General features: G+C 39.7%; 1 protein-coding gene across 1 annotated transcript; it reads right to left on the minus strand.

Annotated features, from left to right (window-relative positions):
* Nucleotides 1-857: 857 nt before the first annotated feature.
* sv2ba (synaptic vesicle glycoprotein 2Ba) lies at nucleotides 858-20,278 on the minus strand. Its single transcript, XM_080885858.1, has 13 exons — nucleotides 20,145-20,278; nucleotides 15,646-16,374; nucleotides 9,935-10,115; nucleotides 8,101-8,252; nucleotides 6,689-6,822; nucleotides 6,111-6,200; nucleotides 4,815-4,928; nucleotides 4,596-4,684; nucleotides 4,298-4,462; nucleotides 4,070-4,203; nucleotides 3,773-3,973; nucleotides 3,515-3,674; nucleotides 858-2,235 (listed from the first exon to the last, which is right to left on the minus strand). Exons 2-13 carry the CDS (start codon nucleotides 16,121-16,123, stop codon nucleotides 2,052-2,054), a joined length of 2,082 nt encoding a protein of 693 aa, XP_080741984.1. The 5' UTR covers nucleotides 16,124-16,374; nucleotides 20,145-20,278; the 3' UTR covers nucleotides 858-2,051.
* Nucleotides 20,279-21,992: the final 1,714 nt, after the last annotated feature.

A 21,992-nucleotide genomic window follows, 5' to 3' on the forward strand; every position in this document is an offset into this window, starting at 1 on the left:
GACTAAGATAAGACACACAACCCCCCTGTGATTATTGCTTTGTTTTTGTGTGACTAAATCAAATGAGATGTAACATTAGTTGGGACACTTCTGCAGGGTGAATCAAAATGAAGCTCAGTATTTACTGAGGATTAAGATTAACCTCTGGCAACAGGACAACAGTGAAAAGTGAACCCTTTAGTGCGATGATGATAAATGCACATTGTGTCTGAATAAAACATAAATAAATATTCTGTTTCATTATAAAACGGTGAAGCTTGTATGCAGAAGATGTGCAGGACATGTAAAGAAGCACATAACCTACATTATTTCTCTACTATGGGAACCAGTCCATGTCTTGCACAAGTCTCCAAGTTTTTATTTATTATTTTGCCATGGTTAGCATTGTCACCTCACAGCAGTAAGGTCATGGGTTTGAATTCATACCGGGGCCTTTCTGTGTGTAGATTGCATGTTCTCTCTGCTTGTGTGGATTCTCTCCAGGTTTTCTGGCTTTCTCCCAGAATCCAAAGACACGCAATGGCTATGCTGAGCTATCTACTGGTTTGGAATCAACCCTGTCTTTTAAATATGGTCACTGTTGGCTCCAAAATTAAAAATGCAAGTCCACAAACCAGTGGGTGACCACAATCAGATGGGGTGTGTCTTTGAGCCAATCACACCTGTACTTAGAGGGTCATTGGATCACATAGAAAAGATTTTAATCCCCAGAAGAAGAGCACCTCCATTGCTTTTATATGCATCTGTCAGTGACTTCTAAATCAACACAAAACAGGTACTAACAGTTTTCCATAAAGTTTAAAATGTATGACATTTTTCATGTGTTCATGAACCAGGAAACCAGATCATGAGCCCTCAGCTTTATTCAAGTCATGATGCAGCTATTATGTTACAACTAATATACACAGGTCTATATGTACAACCACAAATACAATACTGGTATTCAAGACTGTTGTGATTCAGTGAATTCACAGATGTGTGGATAACAGCCGCGCGCACATACACACCTCAGTTGTGCCAAAAAAAAAAGTAACACCTTCTTTAGAAGTCTTGAAACATAATATGCAACAAGTTCTGTAAATCAGTTCTTCATCAGTATGTTAAAATGAGAGCATCATATCAAAACATCTATTTTCACAGTCATTCTTTAAAATAAAAAAAACAGACAAAAACAAATTAAACAGTTCCTTACACTTTGTCATGGCAAGATGTGACAAACAAGACTCTGATTCTACATTATCACCAGCAAAACACAGCTCTACCACTGAGGACAGACACAACGTCTCAGAGTCGAGGACACGACGACAGACAAGGAGAATTGTTTTGGTTGGATACGCTGGGAGAAATGGACAGGAGAGGATTTCATTTAAAAGAAAAAATCTTCTACATTATTGAAAATGGTGAATCTGGATTCAAGTCTACAGAAAACAAACCAAGCAACAACTAAAGAAGACTACAGACACCACAGGACACCGCAGAATAAACAAAGACTGTGTGGGTGAAATGGGTGTTTTCTCTGAATAACAACACCTGCAGTGATATTGCTGCTGAGTCTCGGCGGTGAATACAACAGGATTCTAATTCATTTCAAGTTATCACTACGAGTCCTTTCTCTTTCTCTGAGAGGGAATGAAATCAAAGCACGACATGGTAACAAGAACTACAACACCTTTCAAGTACACATTTTCATCTCATATTAATCTTTTACACGAACCTCAAACAACACAAATGTTACTACAATGTGTGCAAACGCAGGTTGGGAGAAAGATGGAGGGAAGACAAAGACTAGTTTTTTTATTCAATGTGACAGAAAAGCTGGGCAGCCTGAGGTACTTAGAGACAGAACAGAAAGCAACCACAGGTTTATATAGGCAACCAGACAGGTTTTCAATAGTTTTACTCATATAACCATGACACACATCTAGCACAACGTGGCCTTTCTTTATTACCTTTCTGTTTCAGTTTAAAAAGCTGATACTTTCCCCAGAATATGCGGCTTCACCCATAGCTAGACTGCGTTTGGGGCCCAGAGGCTGCAGGAGTTTGGCTTTTCAGGAGAGGATTTTCTCCCGGGTTTCGGGCAGTTTAAGAGCCACCATGCCTCCACAGACGAGGGCGGCGAAGGCCAGGAAGATGGGGATGATCTTAGTGATGCCGATGAAGGCGGCAAAGATAGAGCTGGCAATGATGGCCGCAAACTTACAGATGCCATTCAGGATGCCGAACGCAGTTCCTCTGCAGAGTCAGAAAGACAGAGAAGGGTTAGAGTCATAACTTGGCTGATTTACTGATGAAGTGAATGTGTGGAGAACCGAATTGGCCATGGATGCAGGTTAACGTTTGAGTTCATTTGTTCTCCGCTGGCATTGTTTTGCACAAAGGTGTTCACTTCTGTCTGCCAGGAAAAAACATCAAATATGCCTCACAGGTGCTGTGAGGTGCGAAGCACTACCTGCAATGTTAGGAACCAAGAACAAAGCTGCCAAACTGAAAGCTTGAGCCTCACAGAAGACAAAACAGAATGCAGGCAATAGGACATGAGGCATCAGCAGAAAGAACAGCGAAAACGCCTGTGTGTACCAAGCATTGTGTCACCGATGTTGTGAAATATCCAAGTCATTTTTGCGCAACTAGGGGGTGTCAGAGTTTAGATATCTGAGAAAATGATTTAGGGAGCCAGCTATGAGCGCAGGCCACAAAGAATAATGCACGAGTTTGTGCAATGTATTTGTTCAGGAAATAGCTGGTTTTAGTTAAGCTACTTTGTCATTTTTGTATTGGTTTATATATTTTTACACATTAGCGCGATGGCACGTTCCATCTCGGTGGTACACACTGGTGTATGCTTTCCTTATTTCAATCATTTCTAAGGGCAGGTGCCACATTTTGAGTTTAGTTAAGCTACTTTGACATTTGCAGTGTGTTGCTGTGCAGTAATGGTATACTGTTTTTCATTCCTCAGCAAACCACAGTAACACAGCTAAGATTGGTGTACTAACAGCTACCTTTCTATATATAATATGTATAATTTTGTTATCAACTGCAAAATAACTCCCTTTATATCAGGCATTAAATTCACATATAAGCTCCTGGTTGCATATTTTTTCATTTTCTCCCCTGGCAGATGTGATTACTCAGTTACTCATTAAAGTCCTGCCTTTACTAGTTACAGTTCTTATATGTTGTAAATATCTCACTCCATTTGAAACAACAAGTCTTCGGGTTTACTGGATGTGGATGTTACACTTTGCCTCTCCCAAGCATAAAATGGACATGCATGCCTAAGCTGCAGTACCAGCAGGGGGGGAGATTATATATTTAAAGCTAACGAGTCACTACTGAACAAAGAAGGCATGAAGTGCATTCCAGGCTATTTTTGGTTAAAATGCAGCTGCATATTTGTTGTTCTAGCCTTTACTGAACGGTGGGTTTGGCCTACCCTTTTGGAAGAGTCATAATAATTTATCTGTACTATAATGGAGCTCATATTACACGTAAAAATGGGATAGATTACCGTTTAGAGGACGGGTAGAGTTCCACAGAAATTACTTCTAGTCCATTCCAGGCTGCCACACTGACGCCATAAAAGAGACACTGCCAACATATTACAGCTCCTTGACTGAAACTTAACAGCAGAAGGAAAGTGCAGGCCGATGACGCCAGCATAGAACCACCTAGAAAGACAAATAAATGAGGACATACTGACAAATATTTGACTGAATATTTGGCTACGTAAGCTCATCGTTCCTGTGCTGCTCTCTCCTGAGGTCACCTATTATGCGGATCCTTCCTATCTTGTCCATGAACAACGCTGAGATGATGTTCCCAGGCAAGACAGCCAAACTGCCCAGGAAGCTGACCATGTAGATGACGATGTCATTCTCCTCCTGAAAGTTCAGATGGCAGCCTTTCTTCGGGTGGAGAAAGGTGGCATTTTCCATTCGACAGTTCTTGAACTTGTCCTGCCAGAGATCTGAAGAGTACAGAGGGTTAGACTGTAAAAAGTGCTTACAGGAGAAACCTATTGCTTTAGCTAATTGTACAGTTTCAGTGCAGTCTGGTCTGGTACCTGTGTTATAGAAGACGGTGTTTTTAATAGTGCAGTTCTCAAAGAAGGTGTTGGTGGATTTGATATCCTCAAAGTAGCAGTTTTCAAACAGAGAACTCTCAAACTTGACCGACTTGATTTCAATGTTGGCGAACCTAAATGAAAATAATGACATGAAGCAGTAGCACAAACAAACAAAACTGTGAAACTGAGAAAAAATTTATAACATTAGGTGTTACGGAAATGTACTTGTCATGGATGTACTCCCCCTCACGGTGGATCTGGTTGACCAGAGAGAAGTTAAAGTGGAAACGCTCCACACGTTCTCGATGGAATATTCGGACTTTGGACTCGTACTCCTCATACTGCATGTACTTGATCATATCAGGAAACCACACTCCAAGCCCGTGATAGCTGATACACACAGAAGGATTGGAAGCATGAGTGGAGAAAACTAAAATGATTCGCCTGAGATAGAAAATTTTAATTTTTTTCTGTAGATGAAAGCACAGGTCTGTTTTGACCTCAGCTTTCAATGTAGATCTACCTGAAGGCCAAACAGAACCAGACAATAACCAGAAGGAGGCCTTGTAGTCGGAGCTCCGGCGCTGATAGAGACATGATATTGGCCATCACCTAAGGAAGGAGAAAGAGACCGACAGACAATCAAACTTGACATGCAAGGTCTGCATTAAAAAAGAAGCAAAGCAAAAAATTGTCTATTTTTTTTTAATTCTGTTTTATTTTACTGTAAAGTGTTGCAGACCTGTTGCAGCATGGTCATTTTTCTGACAGTCCAGCGCTGGAAGGCAGTCCCAGTCTCACTCTGGATCTCTATGAACTCATCCTCCTGAGTTTGTGGAGTCTTGATGTTGGTTACCTTGACAAAGGCATCAAGTTTTTTTGATATTTTTTTTCATGTACAATTACAGATGACACAAGTGTGACATAAAAAAAACATTAAAAATAAATAAAACTTTAACTTAAGCAGAAAACATGTAAATTAATATATGATCGAGTTTTTAAAAAATGTTTTTGTGTTAGATCCTTGAGTTGAAACAATAAAACAAACAAAAAAACCTGTCGGGGATATTCATGGTAATGAGTGTTGCACACAGACAAACAAACTTTGGAAATTTTGATCAAAGTTTCCTAACCAGATTAATTAATAAAAACAAATGATTATCAGGACTTGTGAATAACATTTCATCAGTATGTTAACAGATGGGGCTCTGGGATTTATGTTGTTTTTTTGGTTTTGTTATGAAGCATCTTCATCATTACTCTAGTCTAATTAGTTAATTTCTTACATGCATGTGTTCCTTTCAGTTATTCTGAATTTCAGACTCTCATTTGTCCAACCCAATTCGCCCCCATCTCCACCTCATCCTAGTTGCACAGAGAACCTCAATCAAATCTTCAAGTCCATCACCACCAGTGTCTAGAGTTGTAGGTCCTGTTATGTTAGTTCATTGGAGTTGCTGAATGGTCAACTCTTTGGTTCAATAAATTATTATTTTTTGATTCTTTCAAATGATTTCTCCTCAATGATTTTTACTTTATTGCACACTCAAGAGCCCAAGAACCGTCTTCAGCTTCATTTCACCAAGGCCTCTCCCTCTGACTGCCACCCTATCCACACAGGCACTTCCTGGATGAGTTATTTTGGGCTTGTCCAGCTGGCACGTGCAACTGGACAAAAATGTTCCTGCTGAGCAGCAAGCCCCAGGGCAGGCTCAGAACATGCTGGAGAGATTATGTTCCTTAGCTTGCTTGGGAACCCTTTGGTGTCCCACTAGAAGAATTGGAGGAGGCTGCTAGGGAAAGGGAGGTCTGGGAATCTCTGCTTAGACTGCTGCCCTTGGACCAAGATAGGCAGCAGACAATGAATAGATGGACGAAGAGATGTAAGACTAACTCTAAGGTATTTACATAAATTACAAAGAGATATCACCTGCACAAATGCAGGGAGATTGGAGCTACATTTATTTTATTTTGTTAATAAGTAGATAACTTTTCTGTCAACTGACTGAGCCAAACATGAGTGTAAATGAGGGCTTACAGTGAAAACTCTCTCTGGCTCCCCCTTGGCTTTCCAGTTGGTGTCATGAACTTGTCGCAGGATCATCCACGCCTCATCATGTCGTGCATTCTGAAAAACCACACGTACAAACATATAAATATCTATTTAAACAAGTTTAAAGAGCACCCTGTGAAACCTCTCAGGGTTTTCCAATGTGTAGCTGAAATTATAAAGTTTAGTGCACTATATATAAGAGTGACTCTTTTAATCATGGGTTTTGGTTTGAGCGCTTAAACTTTCCCACCAGCACTGCAGCCAGATGAATGTTCCCATTAGGTCTGCCTCTTATTAGAAGGGGTAATGTGTGATAACTTGTGGTGCAGCAGTAGCATACAAATACAATACCACATGTGGTTAAAGCCCTGATATTGTCCAGGATGAGAAACAGGGGTGGGTGGTGTTCTGGTGCTGTCTTAGCAGCTCATCGCTACCTTTGCACAGCAGTGGGATGTTGGTGTGGTGATGACTCAACATTCTTAACCAATCACAGCTGGATGCATAATCCTGACAATCAATATTATTACTACAAACTGGCTACACTGGTTCCAGTATCTGACCTCCAGGAGGAATCTCGGGCTCTCCGGCATGAACACGAGTCCGATGAGTGCGGCCAGTGCAGGAAAGAGACACACCAGGATAAACAGTCTCCAGCTGTGCATCTGAAGATGTGTACCGATGGCAAAACCCCAACCTGCAAAAACCACCCAGTGAAGAACACGTTAATATTTCCACAAACCTTGTTTTCTGGAATGCTTTAATTATGAAATCACAGAATTAGTGTGTTGCAATTTTTTTTCTTGAGTTGTTTACATTTGAGTCATCAAAAGTCAATTACAAGTAGCCAACTGTGAGGCTGTTTGGGAATCTTTTTCAAACTGGATGCTGGCGGTATGTTTGGTTTTATTGTGAATAATTAATTCAGAACATAACTGATTAGATAAGGTTCCAGATAAGCCATATTAATGAGTTATTCAATACATTTCACCACATTATGCAGACTGAGAAAGAAAGAGAAGAAGCAAAATGTTCCCACTATGAGAAAAATTCCAACAAAAAGCAAGGGAGGAGCCAAGGGCGGGCTACACACAATTTTCAAGAGCAAGAGCTACATTCTCAAACATGATTAGATGACATTTACTAATAGAGAATCAAGGATGGATAGTAAGCAAAGATCTTCAGAGTTCAAATCCTCCTCTGGCATAAACAGCAGCACAGAAACAGTGTACTAGGGGCTTTGTGGCAGCTCCTCTAAGTGTAATGGCCCAGTACTTTTGTGAATAGAGGGTATGTGGGGCAGGATGGTGCAGGATGGTGTTCATAGACATAAAAGTTAAAAGGCGAGTGTATGAGGTGTCAAATTGCTGTTGAACTTCAGATAAATTGCCTCCAGAAATTACATTCAGTAACTATTTTTTTGTCGTCGTCATTTCTCTTTACTGTCACACATGAACACATTTTAATCAAATAAATTTTATTGTAATCTTATGAACACGATTATTAAGCAAAGAGATTAACTTCAGTAGCATTTCAAGAATTTTGGGCAAATGGGAGTAAGAGGCAAAAAAATGTGACATTTTGGACTGCAGTGACTTCCCATATGGCAGAAAAGATTAAGACATCAGCTTCTGTTCAGCAAGTAATGGTCTCAGCCACTGATTAAAACTGAAATAGTAATGCTGTTCTCCCTACGAACACATTACGAATTGCTAATACTGCATTTGGTATCACATACCAAAATTGGGGTATCGTCACTATACTACGTTATTAAATGTAATATTTTTAGAAGGCAAACGTTTAAATTTGCAAACTTGTGCAAACATTAATGCACGAGGCATTTGAACTGACAGCCGTGAGAGACTAACAGAGGACACTGTTATTACAGACTCCATTTGTGGGGGTCTCAATTATTCATCTTATATGTTTTAATACTCTACATGTGTTTGTCTGTTTATCAGAGTTTGTGCGTTACCATAATGAGGGATGATTCCCCAGGCGGTGAAGGAGGCGTACAGGCCTCCAAACATCCAGAACATGCAGAGCCAGCTCAGATGTTCTCCACGTTTATCCATCTGCAGGAACTCAGTAAAGTAGGTGTACACAATTGGAATGGAGCCACCAATTCTGGAGGAGGGATCATAAAACATAAAATGAGTGTAATCTTACACAGATGTTTTTGATTTTGATGTGATTTTGTCCATATTTTAGGACATCCTATTCCTTTGGATGTTCGTCAAATTTGCTTTAAAGACAACTTGTCACACATTTGCATTTTAAATGAAAAATTAAGGCCAAACCCTAACTGGAAATGGAAAATTCTTATCTAAAAGTCATGATGATGCAAGCTTCAGACACTCGTGATTAAAAACATTTTGTTATATAATGACAGAATTACTGGCATTGATAGAATATTTGATAGATTTTTTAGAGCTCATTTTATTGAACAGGCACGAGTTAAGTCAAGATTTTGGTTCCTATCATGAGGGTGATTATTGATTTAATTCTGGAGCCTTGCGATAAGGAAGTTTCAATGCTGGCGATGGTCACAGTTTAATAACGGCATCAGCAGGGATATTTGATCGTTTTGGCCAATGCCGTTTCCATTTCTCAGATCTTTTACATACTTTGTGGGACATTGAAACATTTTTTGAACTGTGGGGAAAAAAAATCAGATTATCACATCTGTAGGTTTAAAATGACTTCAAGGATTATTGGCATTTTTGAAGATTCCTCTATTTTTTATGACTGTAGCAAATCTTTTCATACAGGGATGTGCAGTCAGCCTCCTGTTAGCATGCCAGAAAAATGCACATAGTTTTTCTTCAAATGTGAGTGTTAATGACTAACGTGGGACTCATTATCACCGCGAATCAGTGACAGCAGAACAGTTTATTTCGGTGACCTTGTATTTTCTTGCTGAACAACAAGCTCAAACATCAATATTGCAGATCTGGCTGGAACCATTATCAAAATAAATGTGTCTTTGAAAGTTGCAAAATCAATCAGTGCGCACCAATAGCTTCACCGTAAGGTGCTGGCAACAGCAGGAACTGAGCAATAAAGCTGAAAATAAGAACAATCAAACAGCACTCTTTACTTGTTTTAATTAGTGTAATAAAGAAATGCTCTGTTGAAGTAAATAAGCAGAAATCTCCTCGTGTGCAGCATGCAGTCATTGAGGTGGTGTTAACAGTGTGTTCTCGTGACATGTGCCAGCAGGCTGCACATGATAGCATGCAGAGTAGAAGGTACTACAAGACCCCTACTTTACTGTAATCTTCCTGGCTCTCTCCTGCAATTGTTAAATGGCTTAAACAACAGTTTTTGCTTTACACTTCCTCATGTAGTTGGAGGACCTTGCATAGTAGTAAAGAACTGATGTCAAACTGCCCAACACAGTAAACACCAATTAGACTCAAACACTGGGTCAGTTTTTCTTTTAGAATACCAATTAAACTAATTTAGCAGTCTGAAATGTCTAATATAGCCCACCAAATTAAAACACTCCATTATTAAAGCACTAAGAAGCATAATAGGTTAGATACAATAGAACATGCAATGTTTTAACATGCATATCAGTTACTTTCTTCTGAGCAGTCTGACTAAATGTACCACAGACCACAGTTTTTTTTAATGTTAGTTCTACCAGGTACATTTTTTTTCTTTAAATGTCAGGGGTATTATTTTGAAATCTCTTTCTACTAACTTATTTATAGAAAAGGTCAGTCAGTCTGACAAAAGCCTGTGGATGTTTTTTTCTTTGTTCAAGTAATGTAAATGTAAATTTGGCTAAGTCAGTGTCTCACCCAAAGCCGGAGCAGAACCTCAAGAAGAGGAAGAAGCCGTAGCCCTGAGCGAAGCAGGACAGGAAGGAGAAGACCAGGTCGATGGTCAGGACGTAGATCAGACACTTCCTCCTCCCCATTTTATCACACAGACCACCCCACACCAGTGCACCCACCATCATGGCCACATACACCAGGAGACCTGCAAATACACACGCACATATTTAATCACTTGGGAACCTGGTTAACTTGAAATGTGACCTTTACAGATTCACACATCCACACACAAACAAACGCTTCACTTTTAAAACTCAAGTCAAACACAAGGGGGCTCCCTTTACCCTTGTATGAAGTAGGAAGAAGAGAAATCGTGTCACAGTGTTTCAGTGTGACACATTCTTACATTTGAGACAAAGAAATAAAGGTCACAATAATTTCCCAGGAAGAGCGTTCCGCTTCTACAACACTCACCTTCCATATTTTAAAACCTGCTTTCAGTTTTCTGTTATTTGGGCTTTCTCTGACATTTTATTGTTTCTTTGATTACATGCTTTATCACTGCAGACTCCCACTCTGAGTCAGGCCGGTCTGGAATCTGTCAGCATGCAGCAGGCAGGTGGTCCAGCCTGCCATTTTTTCTTGTTCTGAAGCTGTTCCACAGCTCCACACAAGAGCATACTCCATTTTTCATTTTAATGTCTCTGGAGAGAGAAACAAGCTCTCCTGTCTTAGCTGTTTAGGGACTCAAATCTACAGCCTCAGCTATCTTCTTCAGCGTGTTGTTTAAACCACTAGAACAATGCATACTTCCTGCCTAGTCTGTGTTTTTACTACACAGCCATAACTACAGAGGAACTAAGCAGCTTAACAGCACGTGGAGCCATAGTGTGCACCTTCCCCGTGGATTACTAGACTACCCAAATGCTCTGATGCTCCACACGCCAAGTTGCATATCCCATTCAACTCGAGACTGCACAGGGGAAAGAAGAGTAAAAGCTATCATACCATCTAATATGCTGGCCAAATAGTTGCTTAAGGAAATGTGTACGCCTCAGATATCTGCAAGGATAAATTAACAGGATGGCCTTGCATTTAGAAATCCCATCTTTCACATGGAGGCCTAGGATCTGTCCTGGCAGCAACAAGCTTGCAAAAGTGTCCTTGAATACAGTGAAGACACTTAGTCCCTGGAGGAAAAGGGAGAATTTATCTTTTCCTTCCTGTATTAAAAGTGAAAGCACTGTGCTGAAGTGCTTTTATCACAACTGTAGGCACAGAACAAAATACAGCTGCAAAAGATGCCAGAGATACAAAATATATAGTAAAAGAGACTCCATGCTCTTGAACGTTAATAGATGCTGTATAAATTAATTTCCAAATAAAATGAATTAAGCCCACTTCCGAGATAGCACATTTGTGACTATTTCAACTGTTAAATCGATGCATTTTTCTAACCAGGTGAATGATCCACATTTTTGCTACCTACTTTCATGAATCAGTGCAGTTTTTCTTTGTGATTTTATGATATTTGATCATTTGTTAACTTACTAATCCATGAGTCCCTTGAAAACTGGGAAGCAAACGTCAGCACTTGTGAAACAAGTGGGTCTATCCCTGCATGGGAGTCACTTTGTTTAAGAGAATATCATCTTTTATAAATACCCAACATTAGACCCAACACAAAATGGTTTCAAATCACTGAAAAGCCTTTAAGTGAAAATGTTGATCGTTGCTGCCATCTCACACAGGGACCAAACTAAAGGATGGAAGTTATTTTAATTGTTAGCTTCTGGCTCAGCTACTTTAGGTTGTTTACTATGTTTAAATGCCTCACTTTTTAAAACACATTTATCACAAATGAGTTTTCATATACATTGTTACTTCAATTAAAAGTGTAACTGTTGTTAAGATAACCAAACTAAATTTAAAAAACTAGCATTAGCGTGTTCATTTTTCCTTAATCGACTGTGTCCATGGTTGAATACTTTTCCAACTTTTCTGAAAGTATTTGAATTTATGTTTTAAGAAAAATGTATAATGTGTTAGGGCAGTAGTTATTCAACATTGTTGAGTACATTAGCAAAGTTTTCCTGCTAAAACTAAATTAGAAACTACTGAATCTGTGAGATAAAAAAGAAAATAAGAACTGAAGGCTCTGAATGGGCAGTGAAGCTGCTGTTTTCAGAAATCTCTAGAAACATGTGAAAATTCAAATTCTGAGCATCACAGGCCTTGACATTTTGAACGATTAGCGTGATTTCTCCCAGTCTGCCAAAACATTTCAGTAATAGACATGAAGCACCAAAGACAATCTGGCAGGTATCATAAAATTATCTACGTACGCAGTAGCTGTGGATCAAGTATAGCAGCTTGGGTTGAGATTAAATCTGAGCAGAATTTCTGATATCATCAGTCAGGTGTAGGTTCCTTTTGTTTGTGTCCACCACTGTGTCTTCCTCTACTGAACACTTCACCCTGCAGATTAAACAATATAACTGTCATTAAAGGTAAGTGTGCTAACCCTCCTGTGTTTAACAAAAGCTTTGGGAGTCTGTCTGCTTTCCAGGACTAAGGTTACGATTATAGTAATTTCTGTTCCTGTGTGTCTAGTGGACAGAGCATGAGCATGAATCAGACAGGATCATTCTGCAGATCTACTTCATATTCTCAGCCAATGATCAGCTCTCTGCCCCCATTCTGCGCAAACAGACGCTGTGATTTCATTTTCGCCAGGCCTTCCTCCTGCTACCGCAGCCTGTCAGAGGCCTGAAGCATATCTGACAGCTCTGCACCAGCTCCGCAGGCCGCCAGGATCTCTGACTGCTGCAACATGCTCCATATTAGCCTGGGAACACACACCGAATGCAATCACCACCGGGTTCCTCATCAATCTCTCGCAATGCTTCATCCCAGGAGCCTGTTGTTAAGATGAAATGAGTGATGTGCAATCTGCCACATCGCCTGGCTACACACGAGGTCTGGGAAATAAGGTGAAAGGCTTTAATTTGCAGTTCAGTTGTCTGCACAGAAAGTGAGGAACTGACGTTTTCAAGGTAAATCTCCCGATAAGTCCACGCTGCATACAAATTTCAGTCCTAAAGATAACTAAATAATTAAAATATATCTGTTGGCACCCTCAAGCCAACTCCCAGACACATGGAGGACCACTGCCAAGGCTCAGTGAAGCTAATCTGGTTGCTCACAGTTAGAGCAGGGCGATATGGCCAAAAATATTTATCACGATATATATTTGAAAATTTGCGATAACGATATAACCGACGATATAATTGATGTGAGACAAAATACAACTCCACAACATTACTAGCGCAAAAAGACAACCTTCCATTTATTTTCACTTAAACAAGAAGCTGGTTTTTATGTACATTAAAGCTTTATAAAAATGTAACAGTGCAAATGCAAATTCCTTGCTGAAAGTTTAACCAAAAGGCATTTCCAGTAGAAATGGGCTGACATATCCTGAGCATAACCATGTATAATATCCACTGAAGTTAAAAAGAGGTGCTTTGCAACATTAAACTGCAGTGTGCAGTACGCATTTTTCGGACCATAAGGTGCACGGGATTATAAGGCACATTAAGCGAAACAAAGCAGTCAGATAAATCAAACTTTATTAAACTCATTCTTCTTGCTTCCTCCACTTCTGTACCATTGATTCATTAATGTTGAATTCTCTGGTAGCTGCTCTATTCCCATGTTGTTGCAGTATATTAATGACTAACCTCGTATTGTGGATGGATTATCTCAGTTGTTCTCCTGACTGAAGTTTGGTCCGTTTACAGCATCCTGCCATGCGATTGCATTTGTCTCTAACCATGAAGAACCTTCACGTTAACTTTTATAAGTGGAAAAGTGTTAGTGTTCGTCCTCCAGCTTCACTGTTTATGTTATGCTAACATAGCTGTGTCGCTAGCGATCACGTAGCACATCATTATATACCAGCTAGCCAAACTTCAGTAACCCTACAAACGTCACTGCTGTTTAGTTTCCTGTCTTCATTTATGTTGGAAGTGATAGCAGAGCTGTACGTTTGAATTTTTTCAGAAATCTCTTAGTCAGAACATGCAATATCATGCTTAGGTAACTAGCGAAACTAGCGAGCTAACTTCCGCTAGCTTCCTGCTAACTTCTAACTCCGTTAAATGTAATAAATTTTGTTTTCATGGATGCCTGGAAGTTAAACTTTATAGTTACACCTGGTAAAGCAGCAATGCTGATCGTTTTATTAAAGATGAAAGAATTTAGACAGTTTTTAACTCTAAGTGATGCTGCAGTGTTGTTTGACCTGAAGCATACGGAGTTTAGGACCCAGATTACTCCCAGATTTAAGAGCATCTTAGAACGGCCGCTTGCATGTTCTGCAAAAAAATGTGCTTTGTTGTGTATCTGACGGACAAACACCAAACCAGTTCCACATCACTGAAGTTGCACCATTTTTACAAACCAATTCTGGTTCATCTGTTTCACTCAACAATCGGCCATGTGCGTATGAAAACAAAGGCACTGCGCATGCGCGTTTTACTCATATTCTATCGCGATATTTCATTTTCCTGTCGTTGCCTAACATTATACCGGTATTACCGTGAACGGTATAATATGGCCCAGCCCTACTCACAGTGGACCCAAACTCCATTAGGACACACAATGTTCATTATGTTCTTTATTTTTGCATTTGCCCAGAAAGATCCAAGCCTTTTCCCCCTAATTTGCTCCAGCGACTGGGGGATATTTTTATCTGAAGCAGTGGGCTGCAGCCATGTGCCGTCAAGAGCCAAGCATATGCGGGATTTTGTTCCAGCCAAGCACAACAACAGATCATTTCACTGATGAGATCCTCCTCCCTGGGTAAAGACTGAAACTCTTCGACAGATGACTGTAATTAGTTAGTCTTGCAGGTTTTTATGTCTCTACATATAATTTATGTTTGTCATGCTAGCCATATGATAAATAATGGCAGAGGGAGTAGTTTGTCAGTAGTCTGTTCAAACTGACACACTGTTGAATTGATTTTTTAAATAGATTTAACTCTACTGACTTTAGGGATGTCTTGATATTTTTTTAGCCTCGTGAAGTTGAGAATTATGGCAACTATTGGACAGAATGCTATGAGTATGCCATCTTTTGGATGAATTATAGGCCTCTCCGGGCCTTTCATATGGGTAAAAGTTACATTTTCTGACCAACTGAAAATCTGTGAACATGACTGTGATCTCTAATGAGGATATTTATCATATTATCATTATCATATTAAACAATATAGATAAACTGTCAAGAAGGAACAAGATTTTTTTTATGCTGAAAGTTAACATACTCTGGTTGCCATGCAGATAAAACAGCTGTGTACAAAAAAGATAAACAGGTCTTTGCATTTGTTGTCATTGATCAAATTTAGCTGCAGTTGTTGAATTCCACACTGACGGACATTTGGATAAGATCAGTGTTATCCACTATCCAGATATTTTGTACCTGAAACACTGTCCCAAAAGGCGAGTCAGCAAATTACTGCAGTTTTTAAAAACAATTCTTAATCATCAGTGGCTCAGAAAGTGAGCGGATACACTTAATATTCACTATATCTCACATTTGTGACCTTAATTTTTCTCATTTAACAACGTCAACATTACTTATATTACCTTGACCCAACTGTTGATTTGATTTGGCTCTAAACAACCCTTGATCTGCATAAAATTTAATTGAAATTCAGTTAAACTCACCCAGTAATCCTTTGTCAGCGTTAGATATGCACATGTCCTTTTCAGCACTGGGCAGGACAAAGCCCACCATGAAACCATCCACGCCATCAGCCATTAGCGCCAAGCCCAGCACAAAGAAGAGCATCCACTGGAAGCGTCCATGGCCACAGTCCTCCATGATGGTCTCGTATTGCTCTGGCAGGCTTTCCTCTTCCTCTTCCTGCTGGGCAGCCATCCGGGCTTTCCTCCTGGCCTCCACTCGAGCTGCCCGTCGTGCCTCCTTGATCTCGTCGGGGTGCGGGATGCCTTGGTACTCCCCCTCATACATCTGATCATCCTCATCTGCCCCTTCAGTGGCATCACTAGCAGCATCCTCATCCTGTGGAGGGTAGTCCGTCTGATAAGGGTAGCCGTCTTGACCTCCACCATCTTGGGTGTAGGTGTAATCTCCACCTTCGGTCATCTGCTGGTTTACATTGTTGTGATAGGGGTCATCCATGGTTCCTGCTGCATGTAAGGAGAGCAGGAGTGACTTTGTCTCGGAGCCGTCGTGTGCTGAGGAAGCTCAAGTTGTCAGCTATAATGGCATAATCCTCCCAAGAAGCCGTGAGCTGCTCTCGTGTAGCTGCAGTCTCCTGGTGTCAGAAGAAAACTGCAGGTCTTCTGTAGTTAAGTCTCAGGTTTAAGGCCTCAACAAGTATGCTGAAAGACTGTTACCTTCCGTGATACGTAAAGTGCTGCATGCTGAACCTGAAAAACAATGAACACCACACATTACATATTGTCTGTTAGCCCCACATCACTTGTAGAGGAAAAGCCATTGCTATGCAACGGTGCCCTTTGGGCAGGTAACAGGTAATGTCTCAAAGGACTTCCAAACAATCATTTTATAAAACTTACATCAAAATTCTATAAAAGTATCGGGGAAAGTACTAGAATAAGATTTAATGGTTAAACTTTGATTAAACGTGTTAATTTTTGAAAGATTTTTAAACCTGTTTTTATCTTTGTATTGTATTTATTGCATCTATTAAAACAGATTTTGAGTTGATTTCCTTTTTATTTTTCCAACTTTTAAAAAACTTGCTTGTGAACTAAAATCCTATCCTTCTTCCAAAAATTCAATTTTTCAAAGTGTCTTATGGAAGGAAAAACAAGTTTGGTAATGCTTTTCTCCCTCTCTGTAGGCTGCTTGTCCTTCCACACAAGCAGATAATCTCATCGTCTCCCCCGCTCAAATGCTCTGGCGCCATTTTGATCCATCACACAGCATTGCTGCAATGACACATTCAGATCTGTCTTGATTTTTCTGGTGACCAGAGGCCAGAGCATCTAATGCCGACGAACAGAGAAACACAAATTCCATTAAATTTGAGGATTTTTGTTGCTGCATCCGTTCCTGACGTGATTAAATGAGTATCACAGTGAAGCCAAACACACACATGCTTGTAAAATCAAGAAATTGCTAACCTGAGGCTGTTATCCTCTGTAGTTTAGCGATAAAATATGATGTCATGGTTTTTTTTAATGCTTTGTGTCAGATAACTAAATGGCTGAATACCAAACACAGCACACAATTCAGTCACACAGTTAAACATTTAAACAAGACAAACCTTTATTTAACCTCTAACTGTATAGTCACAGGCAAATTTTAGCTTTTTATTCCTCCTCCAGCTACAGCTTCACATTCACACTTACACACATCTGTACTACTTATGAAGTATATAGTACTGTAAAGCAACCTATTAAACCTTTACTGCAGAAATTACATAAAACTGGTAAAGAAGTAAATCTAGAAAACTGAATCGTCTTTGCATTAGTTAACATTAGCATAAAGTAGCATTAGGAGCATAAATATTGGCCACGCCAGACCAAGTAATGCTGTACTTGCAACTGTATGTATTATAATTATTAAGATCTTGTTTAATTATATATTTTTCTTCATTAAAAACACATTTCAAAAGGTAACCCACAAAGTTCACCTTAAATAACAGAATATATTAATTGATTTTTTTTAGCCTGACACTAATTAATGCAAATGACAGTCTTTAACATGATTAATTAATAAATACCTAGATCACCTAAATAACCCAGATCTCCACACAATCTCTGTTTCTCTGACTTCTGTTGCTTTTTGATGGCAAACTGATTTCCCCAGAGTAAACTATACCAAAAGGTTTTAGCATGTTTGTCCTTAAATTTCATCAGCCATACATTCCACATATGCGTTTTAATAGAATCCTTAATAGTTTCAATGAATAAGATGAATGATAAGTTTGTTTGAAATAACTAAGTGATACAAGTTAGAAAGACGGTTTGCTAACTGTATAAAAACAGTGGTGTATTTCCACCTGAATCCTTTCACATAACTTTTATTGTGATTTGAACCGTTTTAATCCTGATTTACTGCAGTTTTCCTAATGGACCATTTGTGTCCACCTAAGTGTTATTGGCATAACTTTCATCCGGTGATTATTAGCCCTGTAGAAATATTTGTAGTCCTATCATGTGACAGTGCTTGGTTTGGTTTGGGTGGGTCTGTGCTGGTTTGGAAGCAGGATGACGAATACTGTAAATTAATCCAGATTACGACAGCAGGTTTTTTTTTTATTCTGCCCTTGTTGCCTCACATCATTGTTTCATCATGAAAGTCACAGAGGTGGTTGGTAGCAGCGATGGATTACACAGTCTGGATTGATGCACTGAAATGTAGGCTGTTTGGTGCTTTCAGATGCGAGGTTTTTGAAATCAGAAAGTCTGAGTTAAAATCTACGCTTGAATCAGTTTTACTGTCGGAAGTAATGAGAAGAAGTCGAGTACTGTGATAGAATCACCATCATCTATTTATTATTTCTTCAAGCGGTGTGAATAATACATGAACAGTTCATGAGAGGGAATGTGTTAGGATGGATGCGCAGTCATGTTGAGGGAAGAGAAGTTGCTTTCATCATCCTGCTGCAGTTCCTTTTCTCACACAGCTGCTGCTTACATAACAGTTGGGCTGCCTAGTCTTTCCCCTCTATCTCCCGCCCTTGTTTTCTAACCTATTGATCCAGGTTTGCGTTCACAGCCGTAACTCACACTGCATACACACTTACACAGATGTCAAATCACCATTTGTGCCTCTGCAGTTTTTGAATAGGTCATAATCTGCCTTTCTCTGAGTGTGTCCCGTTGTTGAAAAGTCAGAGAGCCCCTTTGAAATCACGAAAATCAATGTGAGTCTGAGGTTTAACAGGAAGCAGAGAGGTTGCCACCTAATTTACAGAAAGCTATTTCAATTTCACAAATGACCTTTTACCATTCAGATCATTTATTATTTTGACTGAGCCAAACTCTGTAGCTCATTCTACAGAGAGCAATGGAACCACAGACTCGTGTGGCGTTACATATTAATGCTGCGATAATGGACTTTGGAAGAATAGCTCTACAGACACACGCACACACACACATACATATGCAGTGGATAGAGCATCAGAGCTGCCCAGTGGTCTACGTTTTGATTTTTTTTTTCCAGTTGCAATTCTTATATTTAATTTTTAAGTTTAATTTTAAACTGGAGCTGCCTGCAGTACCACTGCAGGCAGCTCCAGTTTAGCTGTAGGAGCCTAGCTTTATTCATTCACTTTTTCATACCCAGCTGGTCCAACCTCCTGCTTTTTAATCTATGTTTTAATTACATTTGAGGAAATGTAGAAATTGACAAAATCACAAATCAACCCTAGAACCCAGAGCGTTGTGCTTATTAATTGTCTGCAACAAGTCACTGTCCTCTAATTAAATTTTAGCCTTCAGTTTTACAATAGTATTTTTTAATTTGGCCCCTTTTGGTGATTGGATCACTCCCCACCCCCACCCACCCCTATTTCTGCAACACAGCTGTTTGATCAAAGCCTTACCTACAGCTAAGCAATTCTGAGAGGATCCAAACATTTTTCTTGCTCGCTAAAAATTGTTAGTCCAAATTGAAATTGCTGAAATTCTTATCAGCCTACAACACCAGGATCCTGCTAAGCAACTCGTGTCTATTGAGATATAACACAAAATCTGTTGCACTACATCTGCTAAATGTCGTGCATCTGTTGATAGAATAACTGGACCATAACAGAAACAAGTTACTTTTAATCTCAATTCTGCACTGATCTCCAGAGGTCAAAGGAGAATCCCGTTTGATTTCTTGGGACAACTGTCTGCTAACTGACCCATTTCTATGTCTGATAGACAAGAGATTGGAGATTTTCCACTCAACGCATAAAATCTCATCAAGCATTCAGCTTTATGTCTTTTTGTAAAAGATAAACCAGTTGACACAAATAATTTCAGACTAAAATTTCTCTGTTTTATAAACATCAGAATTAGTGCTGACCATAAAGGAGCATTTGCTGCATATCATCAGGCCTGTGTTGCTGCACCACATAAAAAATCATACTGCAGCTATCTTTTCCATCATTGTTATCTACTTCCTCACTAGTTCATCTCACAAAGCAGCGAGCATTGAAAAATAACAAATGTTATCTTACCAGAGAAAGCATTCCTGTAATATATAAAATGACTTCTGAACTTAAAAATGTGCTAAAGTCCAAGTAGCATTTTCAAATGTCGATCGCCTACATGTCAGTTTATCCTAAGGCCGTGCTGTAGACAAACCTAAGGGATTAGGGTCCAAGCTCACAACTCCCCCACCCCATGCATACACATACACACCACACACTACCCCTCCCTCATCCCCACAGGAAACTCCCCAGAATTAACCCCACCACCCCTCTGGGAGGTAATGGTACAGTCCTAAAGGTTTAAATAGCAACAGGCTGAACTGACACTGACTGCAAACTGTGTAGTTGCTCTGCAGGATTTTTGGGATATTGCTGATCTGTATTAACAGAGGTCAGAGTTTATAGTCAGCTGTCAGAACAGCAGCCTTCAGATTTTCTGTTTTCCTTTTCTCTTTTTGGCTCAAGGACACATCAGCAGGGCAGATGCTCGTTGTCATGGGTACCTGAATGTGGTTTCAGTAATTTACATGAAGAAAGTTCCAAGAGGTGCACATTTTAGTTTACATCTAATCACCACACCAAGTGGTTTTCACTGCCTACGCCATGTTAGGATAATGACTATCTATAGTAACCCTTTTGTCCCGCTCCCTTTTGTCCCAGAAGCAGAAGAGCTGCTTCCTTTGAGGAACAGCTGTATGCCAAAGTATCCTTGAATGAGACATTGGCTCGCTTTGCTGGCTGCTCATCCATCCTGAGAAACTCTGGATAAGCATATCAGCAAAACTGGATGAAATATTCCTTTTCCGTTGAAGCAGGAAGGAAGGGCTGGCAGTTTTATTTCTCTGGGTGTGGATGAGTGTAGAGGTTATTATGGATGTGTCTGAGTGGCACCTAGAGCGGAAGATGGATAATCATAGCTTTGCTGCTCCACATATCATTCCTGTGGTTTACATACACAGAATATACTGACTATGATAGAAGAGAGGTCTGATGCTACAAAAAAAACCCTGCAGTTATGGTTTGACGGTGCGGTATATGGATGCCCGGCATTTCCCAAATGATAGTAGATTATATAATATAAAAGGCTTTAATATATAGATGTATTACATAGGCCTCAAGAGGCCTTCTCCACCGTCTATCTGCAGTCTCCCTGGGCCAAAACATCCTTATATAGTTTGTTTTTACTGAGGGTATTTACATTGTCCTGTAATATAAAAGTGAAAGGCTAGAAAGTGTCCAAATCTGCTTGAGCAAGACATTAAAACACTTATGTATAGGTCTATTTACCCAGATGGATATGATACAATCCACTTTATTACTGTGATGTGATGCAGGTGGGTAGCAGGCAGAGGATGTACCCAAAGTGCAGGACTTGAAAGACAGAAGTAAACTAAGAATCACAGCTTTATTTAATGCTGGAATAACAACAGAGAAAATGAACTAACTAACCAAGCTATTGGTTGGGCAGACAGAAACTCACATGCCGTGAGGGAGATGCAAATAATATATACACAGGGAGAAGATAAGACAGAGAGGACACCCCTGGGGAACAAAGTCGAATCATACACATGAAGCAGGACTCTATCAAAATAAAACAGCAAACAACAACACACTGAGATCTAGATTGAGACACATTAACTGGATTCAGGTACTGGACCTGTGAATTAACATGAAAGGACAAGAGACACCAGACAGACATGGGACTATGACCAGGGAGACAAATGATAAGACCATGGAGATTAGACAGGCTGCAAAAGGAGATGCTGATGACAAGACAAGACCAGGAACAGACTAAACACAAAAGGGAATTAACATAATAAAACAAGAGCCAGGAACTAGAAATAACAAACTCAGACACACTAGAGAATACTAACT

Source organism: Rhamphochromis sp. 'chilingali', assembly GCF_963969265.1.
Source record: "Rhamphochromis sp. 'chilingali' genome assembly, chromosome: 6".
NCBI classification, from domain to species: domain Eukaryota; kingdom Metazoa; phylum Chordata; class Actinopteri; order Cichliformes; family Cichlidae; genus Rhamphochromis; species Rhamphochromis sp. 'chilingali'.

Bases quoted from the DNA above. Each gene is read 5' to 3' on its own strand.
- sv2ba (XM_080885858.1), bottom strand. From the start codon at position 16,123: ATGGATGACCCCTATCACAACAATGTAAACCAGCAGATGACCGAAGGT. The intron at 4,929-6,110 runs GTAAGCCCTCAT...GCCTTTGTCAAG, and splicing joins AGCCAGAGAGAGTTTTCACT to GTAACCAACATCAAGACTCC. The intron at 4,204-4,297 runs GTACATTTCCGT...ATTTTCATTTAG, and splicing joins GGGGAGTACATCCATGACAA to GTTCGCCAACATTGAAATCA.